The following is an 18,226-nucleotide window of genomic DNA, read 5'->3' on the forward strand; positions in this document are numbered from 1 at the left end:
TTCTTGCTCCTCCCAGTTCTACGTGGGAATTTCGACTGCAGTAAAAAANAAAAAAAAAAAAAAAAAAAGGAAAAAAGAGGATTATGCTGCTGTATGAAGTGAATTTTGGGTATCTTCATGAGCAAAAGGTAAATTTTTGGTATGGAGTTACTCCACTGATTGCCATTTATTATATTTAGGATCATTTTAAAAAAAATGTACTTTCTACTAGGGGAAATCACTTTTACTTTTACTTCTCTAATAAAATGCTATAGAATTTTGAAAAGTGCTTCTGATGGCTAAAATCATTAAAGACAATTCTGAATCCTAAGCTCACTTTTAGGACTACCAAATTTATCTTTAATGGGTTTCAATAGTACATTGATTTTAAAATGTTGGTTATATAACTAAATATTAGTCCCGCTGTGTGAAAGGATTGTCCACTTTTTAGCTTAAAAAATAATAGCTGATGGAGGACATTTACTATTTTTACATCTTCACCATGTCCTCAGATTAATGTGTAATGCTATATTTTGAGAGCAAATTCATAAGGATATTTAGCTACCAATAATAATGCAGTTAAAAAAAGAGGTTTGATTTAGGTTGATTTTTGGGTAAATTCATTACCGTCCTCGAGTCAAAGAAAAGACTTATGGTAAAAGTGAACTTTCAATTTTAAAGAGTTGGCTAAATTCATTACCGTCCTCGAGTCAAAGAAAAGACTTATGGTAAAAGGGAACTTTCAACTTCAAAGAGTACAAAAACATTAATTCTTTGTCCTTGAGAAGTCTTAGGTAACTCAAATTTAAAATTTTGAAATAGACTCCTTATAACTAAAATTTAAAATTTAAATTTTTTTATTTTGAGTTTCATTATAATAGTTCAAATTGAGTACGATTTCTCAGTAAGTCTTAAATTTAGTCATTTAAAATTATTTATCAAAATTGATTAGTTATAATAATAATAATTTACATACAAGATAAATAATTATTTTAAAAAATAAACCAAAAGCAGATAATTATTAGAAATTTGGTTCTTATAACAATAGATAGACTACGGAAATAAAGATTAGAAACCACGTTTCTACGTTTAAAAAAACATGTAAATATAAATTTATTTATATTCGTTACCTTGTACTCATTAAAGGGGAAGGCTTCTATCGCAAGTAATTATATAAAGAAATAAAAAGTCCACTAATAGTAATCTAGTGAATAGAAAAGTAAATATGTAATTTCAAAACCAATAAGAGTTGAGTAGTTCCAAATTTTAAGAAATTAGTACAATCAAAATCCAACTTAATTTCAAATACCAGTACTAATTTACCTCATTAGTGCTCTGTCCACTGGAAGGTTATTATTGCACACGCTCACCTCTACTCGTACAATAAAGAGAAAATTTCTATTTAAACACAAAGAAACTCTTAAACATAAAGATAATAATAAATAAATAAATAAAGATGAGTGTTGAATTAGTAGTATAGTCCTAAATTTTTAAATTTGAATTTAAAATGTCCATTTTATTTAAAAACTATCAAAAAAGTCTCTAAACTTTCAATTTTTTTTTGTCCAACAAACCTCAATACATACATATTGTACACTTTTAGAGGTTAAATAGATACAGACAGTTGACATTAAATAGACATCAAATTGATCACCCAGTTGAGGAAGAAATGTCTGATAGCTTAAAAACAATGTAAATGCACCTGGATGAGTGAACTGTAAGGAGTCACATTGATGCTGGTTTCCAGAAGTCGAAGGGCTTCCGTTGCTGAAAAGAAAGCAGAATTATGGAATAAATAGGCAAATTCTGAAATAACGTTGTTGTTTGCGAGCTATTGCTGTTTCTTAAAAGAAGTTGCTTGTGATTTATGAAATTCAAAGCAACTTCTTTTAAGAAATAGAAATACCTCGCAAGAGATGAGGGGGACGAGGAAATTAAAATTTCTATAAATCAACCCCACCAGTCCAACTAGTTTTATACGCTAATAAAAATTATTTAAGAAAAAGATGTTTTTAATGACCTTCACTATAGTTGAATGAACATTTTAGGACAATCGAACCAGAACATAATAGCCATTTTCACTGGTTCTGTGTAAATAAACTTGATTGAACTTACCTGGGCAATTGGAAGCCTTGACCTCACTGACTCGATCAAATCAAAATCAATGTCTGCTACAGCAATGCCAGTTGCTAATCGATCTGAAATAAATGAAATATGAGAGGGATAAATATTGACACAACAAACTACAAAGAGTTTACAAAAAATTGGTTTATAGTTGCAGCTACTTGTCTTGGCCACAAAAACGGATGATTCTAGTGATAAAAGAGGATGAGCAAAGCAAATGAAATGCGAGGAGGTCTCCATCACCTTCTTTCATGCAGTATTATTAATTCATTTATTCAGACTAATTGTGATTAGTAATTTAATAAAGTATTTTACTTTATAACAGCCATAACCACAAGCTTGTTGCAGATATGTAAAAGATTGAGCACCAATGATCCCCTCATCAATAGCTTCTACTTGCGGCCACTCAACAAACTATTTCCCTTGTCGAACTTCAAAAGAATATGCACCATCTTGACTTCGGGCACAAGATAAAGTATCAGCTCAAGAAATATTGATTATTATCTTCAATGGAGAGCATTGAAGTATTGAAACAATTTTCAGTTGCAGACCAATACTTTATCCAACATTTTGTTTAATTACCCCTTATCTATTCGTTGTTAGAGTTTTTACAAAAAATCGACAGGATGAACCTTTGCTTATAGTATGTAAAGTGAAAAAACAATGCAGAAAATAATTTGTAAGCATGGTAAAAAGTTTAGAGCTACTGTAAGCAGTGCAGAACTGGTACTACACTATTATTCATTAAAAAAATTTGCCACCCCGAGGCATCCCTGGCATCAGACCACGATGAAATTTTAAAACGATAAAAAATAAATCTTAGAGAGTATCTCCTCGTTTACATTAAGAGATAACTTTACAGTAACATCAGGACATTATGCTTCCTTACTATCTAAGATCATTAATATAAGTTGATTTTTTAGGAGAATTGATTCATTTACATAGATTTTAAAGAAGTAATAAATGCTAGCAGGCTGCTAGTATCTCTGAGAGTAACTGAGAACATTTAAGATCATTTCATGGTGATGAGATTCATAGTGAGTGGGACTATCATTAGTGTCGCCTTTTGGCATGCCATAAAAGGGGTGAAAAATGAATTAGAAGGGGAAAGAACGGTCCTCACCAGATAATCGACCGACTATTTTTCCCCATGGATCAATGATTAAGGAGTCACCATAACTCTCTCTTTTCCCAATAGCTTTTCCCGCTTGAGCAGCAGCTATGACCTGATAAATGTTTATTTTATCAGCGTAGAAGTAGCAATAAAGCGGAATAACAAGCTTTCAAAGTCAATTCCCACCAACATCCTTTAAACAAAAGTGAAACCGGTATCCAAGTGTATGAATTGAAAGGAACTATTACGTAGCATTGATTCTCAATTGCTCGAGAACGAAGAAGAATTTCCCAATGTGCCTCCCCAGTTTCTTTTGTAAAAGCTGAAGGAACCAATAAGACCTGCCAGTTTTTATCCAAATTCAGATGCTAGCAGCTAGGAAAATTTTATCTCAATATACACTTGAATTTTTCATACTTGAGCATTGTGTTGGAATCTCAACTGCTGGTAGAGCTCTGGAAATCTCAAATCATAGCATACAGTCAGGCCAAGTCTTCCAATAGGACTGTCAACTGCCACAATGTCTTCTCCTAAAATATAAACAACTTATTAGGATGAACAGAACTTTTTGAAATCATTAAATAAAATTGACTCGTGCCACATTGCTTCACCGCAAATTCCTTTGACATTGTAGCCACTCTAGGGTAGCTTCTTAACATAATGAAGAAAGGAAAATGACAGAGAACCATTATACACGTTTCTGCATTCATAAGATGTCAAGGAAGTTACCTGCCTTTGTATAGCTGCTTTCTTTATATACTCTTCCACCAGGAACGTCGACATCAAACCTTTTCATAAAAAAATTGCACAGCATAAAGACAAAGCATCCAAAATAATGCAGGAAATTTATTCATCAGTCACATTAGCTTCCAACACAAATGAAGTAACTTTCACTACTGAAAATGTATAATTCAATCAAGTGCGCAAAAGTATATGATCTCCGTCTCTCTCTAACAAACACACGCATTAATATAAAATAAATTGCAAGTGCATTACAGGTGTATTTTCCTATAAGTGCTCCTGATAGTTCCACTGTCATCAACTATGACATGTGTGTTGTAGAAATGTTCATCATCAGGTCCCTTTTCTTGGAAACCTCCTAGTGATAGCCATATGCTGGATTCTCTGCAAAACTCGAAGTCCACAGAAATTAGGAGACGTTTAAAAGATGTTCATGAAATCACTATTTGTTACTGTAGATTGTGCCTATAACCACAAACTGAAACCAATTTGAATTATCACGAACTGAAACCAATTTGAATTATCAATCATGCGTGTTTGCAATATATTCTATAGAGAAGCAACTTGAAGAAAAAGATGCCCTAAAATAGTATGATGGTAGAGATTAAAATTTAAGTAAAAAGNTTTTTTTTTTTTTTTTTTTTTTTTTTTTTTTTTTTTTTTTTTTTTTGTGACTTAGAAAGAGATTTAACAGCCGAAGAATTATGAACAACCTTGCTAAAGAGCAGTACTGATTCAAAATTGGTCCGTCTAAAGGCTCTGCAATCTTTTGACCTTCCCCATCTTTGGCAGGCATAAAAGAAAAATCCTCTGGGAAGCATACCAGTTTTGCTCCAGCTGAAACTGCTTCCTATGAATATGTAAATAATCGTGTTACCTTGTTTAGCTGAAAGCAAAATCATTTCAAAACAGGAATATTAATTTTTTTTTTTTTTTTTTTTTTTTTTTTTGGATAAATCGATCATTCAGACATCAAATCCACCATTTTCTAATCAATAGCTCATAGCTTCACAAAGATAAATTGCATACACATAACAAATAATACAAAAACCCGGGCAAAATTATAAGAATAAGAATAAGAAGAAGAAACGTGCGGTCAGCGGAAAACGGCAGAATATTGTCTCAAAGTAGTATCTCGATAGGCTAACCTCGTAATCAGAGATTTATATTCCTTATTCTTTTCTATCTACAGTAGGATGGATAATTTACTCCCATAATAACTTCAAACAAGCATTTCAAACAGAAATTAGGCTGTCAACGACCTTGATTCATAATATTCCGAACAATTATGAAAGGTTTTCAAAACATTGAAGGTATCGCCAAATGCAGAGATAAAATGATGATTAAGACATAAACAACGAAGAGTGCTGTTGAGTTAACATACTTTGACGAGGCGAGAACATGTGGCGAAGTTGAAAGAGAGGTCGTTAATGGAGGTCATTTGAGCGACGGCGACACGAACGGAGTTAACTGCCATGTCCGATCCACCGGTAAACGCGGTTGCGAAATTCGAACGAATCAACGGAAGGTGATCTCGAGCTGAAACAGTCGGAATAGTGAATCGAATCAGAGTCTGATTGGGGGATAGCCACGGAGAAACGGACATCTCAGGTTGATCGCACCCACATATTTTCCTGAAATTTCAAGGAGCGAAAACGTTGCTGAAAATTTTCCCTCGACGTTTATATACATTTTTTTATTTTAACAAAAAAATTCAACTATTCTATTTATTAAAAAAAATATATAAATAATAATATATATATATATTTTTTTTTTGTAATTTGCATTATTTAAATTATAAAATTCGAACATACTTTTAACAAAAAAAAGAATATACATATTTAAATAATAATATGTATATTTTAAATTTTTGCAGTGCATCAAAAAGTAAGCGATTGAAAATGGAAGAATGTATGCGAAATGGAATTTCTGAATATTCGAATGCCAGATGTTTGTGCCAGATCAGTACCTTTCTGAATGAATCGACGGCAAACGATTCTACGTTTGATTTTGAATTCGAAGGGTTTATCATTTCATTTCTCGATCCTCTCCTTTTCGATTTCTCTCTCCTAACTTTTCCCGGAAAATTTACCCTCATTTTCTCGAGAAAGTGATCTGAGGATCTTTTCTTTTGTTTGTTTTTGGAATTGCTTCGATTCATATTTTCTTAGGGTTTTTGCTATTCTTCCTTTTTGCCAAGAATGGCGGATTCGTTGAAGGTCAAAGTCAAAAAGTCCGGGCAATAAATTAGAAAACCGTAACCGAAAAGTGCCTGATTTAGTCAGCCAAGAAGAGCCCTCCGAGAGGGAGGTTCCTTTTTTTAGTTTCTTAAATTGTTTCCAAACCAAGGGGTTCTGTTGTTGGAGAGTGATCCATCTGTTTCTTTGGCTCAAAGAAACAGAAAAAGAAAAAAGAAAAAAAGAAAATAGAAAAGAGAAGGAAGGACCCTGAGGAGGAGGAGGGCCAATTAAGCTTCAGGAATTCTCTCTTTCCAGATCTACCCGTTTCAACGTTCTGACAGTTCTTTTCCTTCTGTCAGAACACCCGAATTTCTTTTAATCGATTCCCTTTTTTAGTTCATCATATAATATGTTCATCCATCTGTAATTGAGCAGTTCTGCAGAAAAGGGCCTGCAAGATCTATCGGAAATCAGTGATCAAGGTTTGTTATTGGTGTTTTTGTATTCTTTATGGTTCATAGGTTCAATTTTGTAAACTTAGCGATTCAATTTTAGTTATATACTGTTCTATATTGTGAATTTTGAATTGTCTTTTCATTTGTTGTGCCATTGTGTTTGCAGTTTTCCTACGTATAGCCATCAAGAAACTCAATGTTTTCTGATTGAAACATTAATGGTGTCTGCTCTGATCAATGGCTTTCTGATATCTGAAACTTGTTATTTCGATTCCTATATTTGTGAACGAAATCAAGCGAACTTTTGATTTTAATACTATCCTTCTGCTCGGTTCGAAGAATGGTTTTTGGTGCTGGATCATTTGGGTGAGAATATGTAAGGGATGGTATCAGAAACTTTGATGAAGATTGTATCACCTTGCTGGAAACCTTCTGTTGAAGGTGAAAATTCCAGCAGAGGTGGGGATGCGAGTGGTCGGGTTGATGGATTGTTATGGTACAAGGATTCTGGCCGCCATATTAATGGGGAATTCTCAATGGCGGTTATTCAGGCAAATAATTTGTTGGAAGATCGTAGCCAACTCGAGTCAGGGCCACTGAGCTCATTTGAATCAGGTCCCATTGGGACGTTCGTTGGAATCTATGATGGCCATGGAGGACCTGAAGCTGCAGAATTCATAAGTGATCGTCTGTTCAATAATATGAAGAGTAAGTCTTACATTTACTTATGCAGAATGTTTCTGTGCATATCATTTGATTGTCCTAGTTAGATCAACATCTAAGTTTGTAGTCTAATATCGAGTTTGTGATGACTTTTGAAAAGTGTGTCGATGCACCCTGAGGGAGAATCACTGTTAACGGATCCTGATCATGAGACATGAATATTGCTTCATCATTTTATCAGAATGGAGTTAATTTTTGTAACTATTTGACAGGAAGGACTTCCTTTTGTATTCTATTCCATCGGTCAATGAAACGGGTTCTGTTTCTTTTCTATATATACTCAACATTGACTTATATGATGGATTAGAGAAGGATTTGATTGTCTCAGCTGAAGGACATGAGATTGCGCCATATGTAAGGAACTATTAAGTGGAAATGAATGTTTTCTGTGCTTGAGAGAAACCATTGCATCCTGTGAAATTTGTCTTTTTTTGTCAAAACGAGTAAAATAGAACGAGAGATGATTTGTGGACCTCAAACATTTTCGTTCGACCGAAAGTATCTTGCCTTCAACAATATGTTGAACTTGCTATTGCTGATTTAGAGGTTTAGAGGAAAGTGACATTATTCTTTCGATTCCGAATTCGGTGACTTATCAAATGTTTTGGGAATCTTCAATACGGGAATCGAAAGTATGTTCTTGTACCTAAAGCATCTAGATCGTAGCGGAAATTAGTATAGAGTTCCGAAAGCAAATGATGGAAGGAAAGATGTATATTGGTCTTTCCTGGAGAGTGGTTGTGAGTTAGTGAGTGGTTTTATGGTCTCCTACCAATTTTCATTATATAGCTAATTGGAATGTTTACATTTGACAGCTTTTCATGGTGCAGAATTTATTCCAGAAAATCGGGGAGTATCTGCTGAAATTATAAACAAAGCATTCTTGGAGACAGAGGAGGAATTTTTGTCTCTTGTAAAGAAACAATGGCTTAGTAAGCCTCAAATTGCTTCGGTTGGTTCATGCTGTTTGGTAGGCATAATATGTTGTGGATTACTGTATATTGCAAATGCTGGAGATTCTAGAGTGGTGTTGGGAAGATTTGAAAAAACTCATAAAGAGGTTAAAGCCATCCAATTGTCATCTGAGCACAATGCTAGTATTGAATCTGTGCGAGAGGAGTTGCACTCGTTGCATCCCGGTGATCCGCAGATCGTTGTGCTAAAGCACAAGGTGTGGCGCGTGAAGGGTGTTATACAGGTTTGTTTGTTTGTTTGTTCGTTCGTTTGTTCTTGATATAAAATTACAAAATCATTTCCCTACTAGAAAGTATCACTCTCCTGGTGATGTAGGTCTCAAGATCCCTTGGTGATGCTTATCTGAAGAAAACAGAGTTCAACCGAGAGCCTCTCTTGCCCAAGTTCAGATTACCAGAACCATTCCACAAGCCAATTCTTAAAGCCGAGCCTGCTATTGTAGTGCAGAAACTGTATCCGGAGGATCAGTTCCTTATCTTTGCTTCAGATGGTCTTTGGGAGTATATAAGCAATCAGGAAGCTGTCGACATCGTCCATAGTTGTCCACGTAACGTATGTTTTCTTTTGCTCTATCTTTGCTTGGCTCTTCTGTTTGCTTCTTGGGATAGTATTTCTCTTCTGAATGACCATGAAGTTTTGAAAAATCCAAACATCTCAGAGATGGTAGGAAGTTATCGAACGAACCGTTAGGAGTCCATTGATGAGAAAGGGCTAGGAAAAGCTTGAACCCAATGCCTACCGTGATGATGAACAAGTGCAATTGAAATTCCTAGGAAGTCGTACATTTGTGTATTGAGAAGACCATTTACTATTTCTTGAAAATCGATCTCTAGCCAAGAGAAACCATGAACTAGAATAGAACTTGCCCCACCCATGAGTAAATATTTCGTACTACTAGTCTCATTAGACCATACATCTTTCTTGGTTTATTCAGATAATAGCCTATCTCTCTACATTCGAGTAGACTACCTCTCACTGTAGAAAAGATTTCTTTCCATTGGCGAGCTTCACTTCAAGGACGTATTAAATACAATATTAAAAGTTGGTAATCTAACTTAATTATTACAGGGGGTTGCAAGGAAACTGGTTAAAGCGGCCCTTCATGGAGCTGCAAAGAAAAGAGAAATGAGATACACAGACTTGAAGAAGATCGACCGCGGGGTAAGAAGGCATTTTCACGACGACATAACTGTTGTAGTATTGTTCCTGGATTCGCATTTGATTAGTCGAAGTCCGAGCTACGGACCGATGCTTTCAATCAGAGGAGGTTCTGGTATCCTGGCTAGATCGTAGTTTGTTGAAGCGTTATTAGCATCATCATCATCATGATATGAATGAGCAGCAGCAGGTGTCATCTCATGTGCTTTTACATACATCCATTCCATTCCATTCCATTCCCCCCATTTTTTTCTCATTTGTATTGCAAAAGTTGTTATTTTTTTTTTTTAATTTTTTTTTAATTTTTTTGTTTTGTGTTCAGAAGAGGAAAAATTGGAAACCACCATGACCCCTTTTCTCTATTACCCATTCCCCTTCCCCTTCCCCTCTTTATTTTTTCTTCTTTTTTACTTTTGTGTTTTCCTTTTTCATGTATAGCAGCAAGCACCACCACTGTTTTCCCTCTTAAGAAATTCTCCTTATTCACATTTCTCTCAATTCTATAGAGACATAGATAATATTTCACGACTCTTCAATCCCTACTTTATATATATATATATATATTTCAATTTTCAAACCAAATTTTAATCCACCTAGATCATAAAAATAATGTACTAAAAATGAGTAACAACGTCAAGCAGTCCCGCTTTCTCGGTCCGAAAAGTGCATTGTTGGAACTAAGTTTATATGCTACGTGGTCCGAAAAGTGCATTGTTGGAACTGAGTTGAAATGCTACGTGGCTCGAGATTCAGGGATCGCCGCTATAGCCGAACACAGACAATGGGTATACTCAAGAATTCTATTAGTTAAATGTATGAATATTAAATATCAATTTTTTTTTTTTAGATGATAATGAATGTCTTGTTGAATGTATTAAAAATATATATTTTATTTCAAAAAGTAATTTTTGAAAAAATATATATATGAAGAGAGATTTGCAAAATTTAATTAAATATTTAAAAATAAACAAATAAATGTTTTAAGAACTAAAATTATATATGAGTATCTAATCTAATCTTGGTAAAATTTCACAATCCTAGAGAAAGCTGAGGTAATTGATAAATAATATTTTTATTTTTTCATCTTGCAGCGTCCACCAAGAACTGCTCATAATATTATCAACAAATAGAAAAGAAACTGAGCAATTCGTATCATAATCATGGCGACTTGGACACTCGGCAGCTCCATCGGCGTCTCACAGCCATCGTCTTGCTCAGATGTTTCACTTCCTTGCATTCCGTTTTCATCCCCGAGATTAAGCTTCTCCAGCATCATTATTTCTCCTCTTAAGCTTCAAAGACAAGTATCTCGAAGAACAGCCAGACCTGTAATTTCTGTGAAAATGTCTGCTGCTGAGTATGTTTAGCTTATTCCCTTCCTTCTCTGTTATAATGAAATTCTTTCTGTTCCTTCGAATAGCGAATGTTAAGTTTGTTTGTTTTTGTTTTTTTTTTTTCCCGAATGCTATCGAACCGAATGATTTTCGGGGTATTTGAATGTTGGAAGGCATAAGAAATTTAACGGAATTGAGGATTAAGATTCTATTACAAAATTGATAGTACAATTTTGAGTTCAATAATGTTCTTGACGGTTCATAGGAAAAGTTGCAAAGTTCTAAATAAGAGAAGCGATTTGGTTGAATCTATATTAGTGATTTGATTTAGATATCTATTTGTGTTTTCACCTTTTATTTCGTGCGTGAAAGAGCTTTTCAGGAAGTTCTTCCCCCAGCCCTCACTTCGGCTTCAGAACCACCTCCTATCTTTGATGGAACAACGAGGTTGGTTCAGTTTTCAGGCATCCATTCTTAACATTCATTTTATCATATGCAAATTCCTTGTTATTTATACAAATGCTGTGCCGATTTTATGCTTCGTTTGGATGTCTATGTGATGCTGATAATCCTGCTATTTTCTTCAACATTGTAGGCTTTACATATCTTATACATGCCCTTATGCGCAGCGTGTTTGGATTACTCGGAACTGTAAGGTTATTTCTCTCACTCGCCAAACAACTTTCACTATTAGGCATGTTTTGTTGTTTCTCATGTCAGGTTATTGTCTCTTTTGATGCATTTTGAGAATCAACAGGGCTCTCTCTGACATTAATCATATGTTCATAATATTGTTTTGGAGCAGGGTTTGCAGAATAAGATACAATTGGTTCCAATAAATCTACGAGATAGGCCATCTTGGTACAAGGAAAAAGTTTACCCACCTAACAAGGTAAAGATTTTTCATGTAACGGCCCAAGTCCACCGCTAGCAGATATTGTCCTCTTTGGGCTTTCCCTTTAGAGCTTCCCCTCAAGTTTTTTAAAATGTGTCAGCTAGGGAGAGGTGAGGTTTCCATGCCCTTATAAATAATGTTTCGTTTTCCTCCCCAACCGACTTGGGATCTCATTATCCACCCCTTCAGGGCCTAGCGAACTCGCTGGCACTCATTCCCTTCTTCAACAGATGAGGGGAAGCCGGGAGGGAAAGCCCAAAGAGGATAATATCCCCTCAAAGTTTTTAAAAGGTGTCTGCGAGGGAGAGGTTTCCACACCTAAAGAATAATTCGTTCTTCTCTCTAGCTGATGTTGGATCTCACAATCCACCTCCTTTCGAGGCCCCAGCATCCTCGTTAGCACTCGTTTCTTTCTCCAATCGATGAGGGGAAGCCTGAAAGGGAAAGCCCATAGAGGACAATATCCTCTTAAGGTTTTTAAAATGTGTCTGCTAGGGAGAGGTTTCCACACCCTTAAAAAAAATGCTTCGTTCTTCACCCCGATCGATATGGGATCTCACCATATATGAATTATAATCATGTTAGTCAAATAACAACAATTAAGTTTTATTTGTCCATGAAGGGGAAATAACAAAATAAGCTGCTGTCTATCTATTTCCTCTTTGATGTTTTTGACTTCCGATTATTAGTGCAGGTGCCAGCTCTTGAACATAATAATGAGGTCAAAGGAGAGAGTCTTGACTTGATTAGATATATTGACAGCAATTTTGAGGGGCCTTCATTATTTCCTGAGGTAAGAATTTTTTAATGCCTCATCAGCTTGAGTTAAATATCCATTAGTACGGAAGCATCCTAAATCTGAATATATAGGATCAGGGAAGGAGAGAGTTTGCTGAAGAATTGATGAACTACGTGAACTCTTTCAGGGGATCCGTGGTGTCTTCATTTAAAGGAGACCGAAATGAAGCTGGTAAGATATTAGCAGCAGCTTCTTCCTTTTCCATGTCCTTTTTACACGAAAACCAAGTTGAATCATTGAAATGATATATATCTTTTCTCAGACGTGGCCTTCGACTACATCGAATCAGCTCTTTCAAAATATGGAGATGGCCCATTTTTTATAGGTCAGTTTAGTTTGGTAAGTAACGTCTTCAATTACGTTGATGGATGTTGTGAGATCCCACGTCGGTTAGAGAGGAGAACGAAACATTCTTTGTAAGAGTGTGGAAACCTCTCCTTATTAGACGTGTTTTAAAATCTTGAGGGGAAATTCATAAAGAAAAATCCAAAACGGACAATATCTATTAGCGGTGGGTTTGGGTTGTTACCGATGTTGTCCCATAAATTATATATGGTATAATTTTTGTTGGCTCTCAGGTGGATATAGCTTATGCTCCGTTTATTGAAAGGTATCAGCCGTTCTTATTGGAAGTAAAAACATATGATATCACGGCTGGCAGGCCAAAGCTGGCAGCTTGGATTGAGGTACTGAGAACATCCCTTTCTGATCTTTAAGAACTTTCTTAGTTTACTCTTCATCGATCATAAGACTTGTGAATGATGTAACCAAGAGCAATTGGGATGGCAATAAATCATGATTTTCATACATTGATCTCATCATTTCTTGTAAAATGAATAATATCTGAACAACTTTTGCCCAAAATATTGGCTCACTTTCTGTTTCTTAGGAGATGAACAAGATCGAGGGTTACCAACAAACGAAGGGCGATCCACGGGAGCATGTTGATAACTTTAAGAAGCGGTTTTTGGTAATACTCTCTAATATTCCAATATTTTTTTTTAAAAAAAATTGTGAAGGTTAGGATCAACTTGAACACATCTCGACTATCTGTTAGACGTAGAGGTAACTCTAGATCTACTTTAGAGGCTACCAATTGCATTTTAAATCCATCTTTTATCACGTGAATGGATGAACTTTTTCTAAAGCCAATGCGCGCAACAATTATTAAAGAATTGAATCATGAGAATGAAAAGAAGTTTAGATAAATTTGATGAATTGATTGAAATGATTATCATATGGTTTTTTCTTTTTGCTGTGCAGAGCCCTTCGTGAAAGCCACAGCAGCAGAGGGTCCCCATGGCAATGGTCAAGTGAACACTGTGCCATCACGTGTGATGTTGCTTCTTGTAATGAGATAACTTATTATTTAACTAAAGGAAAGGAGCACCTTGTTCATTTTTTTAGATGGATTATTGAAAGAACCAAAACGAATCTGTCTAAAAATGCTCCTTTGAAACAACTCTTACTAATACACTCCAATTTCCCTCAAAGGAACTCCTTTGGTTGGTTGGTTGAAGGGCTCAATTCACTACGATGAATCACCTTTCAGGTGAGCATGTCATCTTCACACCTCGAGAAGGAAACGAAGTGGCAAATTCTTTAACGAAGCATGCACGTCAAATGGAACATTTAGAAATCTAAATAAAGTTATCCTCTTTAGACCGTGACGGTTTCTCTGAAGGCCTTAATTCACTACCATGAAACTCAAGTGAGCATGTCATATTCACACCTCGAGAAGGAAACGAAGTGGCAAATTCTTTAACAAATCAAAATAAAGTTGTCCTCTTTAGACCGTGACGGTTAGGGGTGTGATGACAATGAAACATTTGAACAACTTATTAAACATTTTAAAAAATCGTACTAAATATAATATCAAAAGTTTGTGAACTAATAAAGTTTTTTTTATTATTTTCATTGTTGTTCGGTCATTCGATCCATAACTAAACTAAAAAAAATATAAATAACATATCCAAACAGCCTTATTTTCGAGGGGACAAAATAACCTATTTCAATTAGATAGTGTATCTTCCAAACAAATAGAAATATATATATCAAAGAAGTTCCAATAAATTCAATCTAAAAATGTAAACGACAAAATATAAATATAAATATATGTATTTATATCTACAAAACTTGAAAACTTAGCACCCCTGAAAAATATCAGGTCTATCTCAGCATTGACAAGAAGAGTCAAAGAGATTGAATTTGAATATCAATGAGCATGATGAGATAAAATGCCACTTTATAATTACTCTTTTAAGTAGTTAGTAAACTTATAGTTACATCCAGACCTCATTCCAAACTTCCAGCTTCTGCAGGTCAGTAACTATGGCTGCTGTCTTCTTAGAAACCCTCCATAGATTGCAACTTACTTGTGAAAATGGCTTCAACAATCTCTAAATTTTGGGCATCACCACTTACGGATTAAGCAATCGGTTCGTTTTAGCTTTTGCAGGTGTCGTCCAACAAAAATGAAGAGAATTGAAATGTCGGGTCGGGATGTGCTAGCGAAACAAAACTTTCGAGATCTTTCTGGAATAAACAAATAGTGACCACAAAGCAAGCCAAGCTGATATGTACAACAACACCACACCAGTTGCTACTACAACTCCAGATCCTCCAAGACTAACGGAAAAGAAAAATGAAATATATTCAAGAGAGTTTCTTGTGTCGTCTAAGCTGTGAAAGATGGTTAACGAAGAACTAAAGAAAATGAACCTTACCTGCTGTCTCGGCTAGCCAGAAGTGTGGTTAGTGCAATCATCTGTGTCGCTGTTTTCCACTTCCCCAAGTTGTTTACGGCCACAGCCTGTGTTTCTCAAATTTTAAGCTCCCCAAGTTAAAAGCTTTGTCAATTCAAACAAACTGAATTGGTTTTATTTTGGTATATACAAACCTCTAAAAGTTTACCATTTTGGGAAGCAGCCCATTCTCGTACGGCCGACATGGTTATCTACATATTCAAATCGATCGATACGATATCCGTTATAAATTCATAAATGAATCAAAGAAAAAGAAAAGCAGTGTGCCATACCTCATGTACATAAGGAGCAAACTAACAATTAAAGTAAGCATTCTCAATTTGAAGGTTTAACAAAAAAACATAAAATCTATAAGTATTGAATCAAAATGGTTGATATCAGGCAAACAAGATGGTAAGTGGCTACCAAGGGAGTCTAATTACCTCCCTGCCAATAATTGCTATTGAAGGTAGAGTCAGAAGCCAAGGAACATGACCAAACACAGAAACCTCCAAGGGTTGTGTGCATAGTAGGATCAGTGTAGCAGCAACCATAAGCTGTAGTGAAGGAACGATGGTTGATTAATAATGTTTGAACCATATCTGAACTTAACAAGATCAAACTCATGATTGAGAACCTAAACAGAGAAGAAGAACCAACCTTATCAGCTACTGGATCAAGAAACGCACCGAAAGCCGAACCCAACCTCATCTGATAAATGAATTTAAAGATTAAGACCAAACTGATTGAGACAGCTATAAATGGACAGCCAACACAGGCTTCTCCCACCATATTAGATATTGACTACAAACATACGAAGACCATACCTTCCGAGCAATATAACCATCGAGCCAGTCGGTAACTGCAGCAGCAATGAATATACTAGTTGTTGCAGTTGTTCCCCACCAGTTATCAACATAGAAGGCTAATAACAGAAGCATATAGTGTTATGATTAGAACACTAAAATTAACTTTCACTTTGATTTCTACAATCTAGAGGAAACCGGTTATGAGATGAACAAACCAATCACCAACATAGAAGGTTAGAATCAGAAACGTGTGATTTCCTTTTTTATGAACAAACAACCAATCACTAAAATGGGTGTTTTTTTACAACCAAATGCATTAGACTTGATACAGCAGCCTAATTTTAATAACATGCTGCCACCATAAATCCTTGAAATCCACAATCATTGGAAGATTTTGCATAATAAGAAGCTCTAGAATCATTAGTTACAGGCAATTAGTTCATAAGCAGTTGCAGTAGAGCAATTAGTCCAATGATAAGAGAACTAAATCAAAGAGTGAAATTAACCCATATTTACACAAAAGAAAGCAAAAAGAATAGCTATAAATTTTCCTTGGAATAAAACGTAACGTAACGCAACGCATTTATGGATGAAACGCCTTAAACAATCGTTAGAACAAACACAAACAGGAACTGGTAACACCGATTTCCAAAACAAATCCAGAGATAACAATCCAGATGCCCTACGCCTTTGATCGGAGCCAATGTCAGGCCAAATACACATCGTAACACGCAACGCACAACATTTAGAGATCGGTTCGTGGCGTATCGATTCATTTCAATCAGATGATTAAAACAGACATAATTGCGATTAACAAGAGGCAGAAATTTAAAACATACTGCAGACAAATATCGGGACAGCGGCTACTCGAGCAAGCGTCAAAATGGTGGGCAATGTCAGCAATTTGGAATGTTGTGGTTCGTGTTGGTGCATTAATGGCGATGGAGTCTCGATGTGCAAGTCATCTTGGAACCAGCCATGGTTATGGTCCTTTCTCTCCGTAGCCATATCAGCCACAAATTCAGAGCCGGCAGATGGAGGAGAAGCAGCAGAATCAGAACCTGACCCTGACCCTGACCCGAAAACCCCTCCTCTTTTTGCGGTCGAATTGGTATAAGACCTTTTAGACCCCATCGAAAAACATTTATATCCACTACAAAAACCCTAAATTTTTAGAAGGCCCCTTATCGTACAAGAGTCGAGCGCGTGGTCCTAACGTCCACCGTCCAACTCCACCTCCTCCACCCCCATAAGTCACTGCATTTCTCTCTCCGCATCCAAGCGCAACCGGAGGCGGCGGTTGGGAAGGTCCGGCTGCGGGAAATGGAGAGGACTTGCGGCGTTCGGCGGTGGCGGGAATGGAGCGCAACCAATTGGAGAGGTTTCTGCAGGGAGAGGAGTAAAACCAATTGAGATGGGATGGAAAGGGGATTTGTTGGATTGGATTTCTTGGAGATTCTTTTCATGAATTTGATTGATTTCCGTTTGAAAATTGGTGTTCATTTCCGTGTTTGGTCCGAACTCTCTGGCAGATCGATTGGGTCGTTCTTCTTTATACAAATTTGATTTCATTCATCAATCCCTCCATAGATATTGAAAATTTGAATATATTATACTCTTAAAATTAAAACAGAGGGACGCTGGCTTATGAACTTAAGGAAATCCTCAAAATCGTGATGTAAACAGAACAACCATAGATAAAAAAAAACATAGGAACAAGATCGGAACGAGAACGATAGTAAACAAAACAACGCTCACCCTAGTCAAATCTCTTCGTTATTATACGAAGAACGAACTAAACTCGCATCGAAAGACTCAAGAGTACTACTAGAATTTGATCTTCTAATTGATTATATCTAAAGAAATATGTTTTTTTTTTCCTAATTGATTTTCTTAAATGTCAACAGGATCACATTATTTATCTAAATTTAATGAATGTTTAAATTTAATTATTTGTTTTTTTTTTTCTTTTGTTAAAAAAAATAAAGATCTCCCGCCTTTAATGCGGGGGACAAGGGCACAGAGCCAAAGTTGTTCTGAAAACGTAACGACAAGAAAAACAAAGGAGCAAATAATTATTATTTTTATTTTCGCAAAAACGGCCACAAATCAACCAGTAATTACAACTCGAACCACAAGGTTCACTTTGTAATTAACAGTAAAATAAAGGACCGCGATGTAAATAATAAAACGATT

At 35.7% G+C, this 18,226-nt stretch overlaps 4 protein-coding genes across 6 annotated transcripts; 2 read left to right on the forward strand and 2 right to left on the reverse strand.

The window, feature by feature from the left end:
- Positions 1–1,509: 1,509 nt before the first annotated feature.
- On the reverse strand, positions 1,510–5,630 carry LOC111789577 (nitrilase-like protein 2). The gene is made up of 9 exons (XM_023670223.1): positions 5,343–5,630; positions 4,672–4,808; positions 4,214–4,342; positions 3,947–4,005; positions 3,635–3,747; positions 3,466–3,558; positions 3,227–3,329; positions 2,095–2,177; positions 1,510–1,746 (listed from the first exon to the last, which is right to left on the reverse strand). The coding sequence occupies exons 1-9, from the start codon at positions 5,562–5,564 to the stop codon at positions 1,705–1,707; spliced, it is 981 nt and encodes a 326-aa protein (XP_023525991.1). The 5' UTR covers positions 5,565–5,630; the 3' UTR covers positions 1,510–1,704.
- Positions 5,631–5,844: 214 nt separating this feature from the next.
- LOC111781318 (probable protein phosphatase 2C 38) lies at positions 5,845–9,935 on the forward strand. 2 transcript variants are annotated; one of them, XM_023661851.1, is made up of 5 exons: positions 5,845–6,620; positions 6,760–7,301; positions 8,132–8,514; positions 8,607–8,843; positions 9,360–9,935. In XM_023661851.1, the coding sequence occupies exons 2-5, from the start codon at positions 6,977–6,979 to the stop codon at positions 9,582–9,584; spliced, it is 1,170 nt and encodes a 389-aa protein (XP_023517619.1). In that variant the 5' UTR covers positions 5,845–6,620; positions 6,760–6,976; the 3' UTR covers positions 9,585–9,935. The 2 variants fall into 2 exon arrangements, with proteins under 2 accessions (XP_023517619.1, XP_023517626.1); XM_023661858.1 differs by having other exon boundaries at positions 8,147–8,514.
- A 610-nt stretch (positions 9,936–10,545) lies between these two features.
- On the forward strand, positions 10,546–13,992 carry LOC111789907 (protein IN2-1 homolog B). Of its 2 annotated transcripts, none has more exons than XM_023670634.1 (10): positions 10,546–10,806; positions 11,156–11,230; positions 11,379–11,439; positions 11,589–11,675; positions 12,373–12,471; positions 12,555–12,648; positions 12,740–12,816; positions 13,056–13,163; positions 13,367–13,447; positions 13,741–13,992. In XM_023670634.1, the coding sequence occupies exons 1-10, from the start codon at positions 10,610–10,612 to the stop codon at positions 13,750–13,752; spliced, it is 891 nt and encodes a 296-aa protein (XP_023526402.1). In that variant the 5' UTR covers positions 10,546–10,609; the 3' UTR covers positions 13,753–13,992. The 2 variants fall into 2 exon arrangements, with proteins under 2 accessions (XP_023526402.1, XP_023526395.1); XM_023670627.1 differs by having other exon boundaries at positions 10,547–10,806; positions 12,549–12,648.
- A 587-nt stretch (positions 13,993–14,579) lies between these two features.
- Positions 14,580–17,306, reverse strand: LOC111782306 (CDP-diacylglycerol--glycerol-3-phosphate 3-phosphatidyltransferase 2). Its single transcript, XM_023663168.1, has 7 exons — positions 16,870–17,306; positions 16,049–16,146; positions 15,882–15,932; positions 15,665–15,778; positions 15,377–15,433; positions 15,204–15,289; positions 14,580–15,105 (listed from the first exon to the last, which is right to left on the reverse strand). The coding sequence occupies exons 1-7, from the start codon at positions 17,162–17,164 to the stop codon at positions 14,985–14,987; spliced, it is 822 nt and encodes a 273-aa protein (XP_023518936.1). The 5' UTR covers positions 17,165–17,306; the 3' UTR covers positions 14,580–14,984.
- Positions 17,307–18,226: the final 920 nt, after the last annotated feature.

Source organism: Cucurbita pepo, chromosome LG01 (assembly GCF_002806865.2).
Source record: "Cucurbita pepo subsp. pepo cultivar mu-cu-16 chromosome LG01, ASM280686v2, whole genome shotgun sequence".
Lineage (NCBI taxonomy): Eukaryota > Viridiplantae > Streptophyta > Magnoliopsida > Cucurbitales > Cucurbitaceae > Cucurbita > Cucurbita pepo.

What these genes read in the sequence shown, in the direction of transcription:
- LOC111782306 (XM_023663168.1), bottom strand. Translation starts at nt 17,164, where the DNA reads ATGGGGTCTAAAAGGTCTTATACCAATTCGACCGCAAAAAGAGGAGGG. An exon ending in TGTCCCGATATTTGTCTGCA is followed by an intron (nt 16,147 to 16,869) that starts GTATGTTTTAAA and finishes TTCTGTTATTAG; the next exon opens with CCTTCTATGTTGATAACTGG. An exon ending in AAAATGGTAAACTTTTAGAG is followed by an intron (nt 15,290 to 15,376) that starts GTTTGTATATAC and finishes TGAGAAACACAG; the next exon opens with GCTGTGGCCGTAAACAACTT.
- LOC111781318 (XM_023661851.1), top strand. Translation starts at nt 6,977, where the DNA reads ATGGTATCAGAAACTTTGATGAAGATTGTATCACCTTGCTGGAAACCT. An exon ending in GCGTGAAGGGTGTTATACAG is followed by an intron (nt 8,515 to 8,606) that starts GTTTGTTTGTTT and finishes CTGGTGATGTAG; the next exon opens with GTCTCAAGATCCCTTGGTGA. An exon ending in TCCATAGTTGTCCACGTAAC is followed by an intron (nt 8,844 to 9,359) that starts GTATGTTTTCTT and finishes TAATTATTACAG; the next exon opens with GGGGTTGCAAGGAAACTGGT.
- LOC111789907 (XM_023670627.1), top strand. Translation starts at nt 10,610, where the DNA reads ATGGCGACTTGGACACTCGGCAGCTCCATCGGCGTCTCACAGCCATCG. An exon ending in AGGAGACCGAAATGAAGCTG is followed by an intron (nt 12,649 to 12,739) that starts GTAAGATATTAG and finishes ATCTTTTCTCAG; the next exon opens with ACGTGGCCTTCGACTACATC. An exon ending in AGCTGGCAGCTTGGATTGAG is followed by an intron (nt 13,164 to 13,366) that starts GTACTGAGAACA and finishes TCTGTTTCTTAG; the next exon opens with GAGATGAACAAGATCGAGGG.
- LOC111789577 (XM_023670223.1), bottom strand. Translation starts at nt 5,564, where the DNA reads ATGTCCGTTTCTCCGTGGCTATCCCCCAATCAGACTCTGATTCGATTC. An exon ending in GATTCCAACACAATGCTCAA is followed by an intron (nt 3,559 to 3,634) that starts GTATGAAAAATT and finishes AAAAACTGGCAG; the next exon opens with GTCTTATTGGTTCCTTCAGC. An exon ending in CAATTGAGAATCAATGCTAC is followed by an intron (nt 3,330 to 3,465) that starts GTAATAGTTCCT and finishes AACATTTATCAG; the next exon opens with GTCATAGCTGCTGCTCAAGC.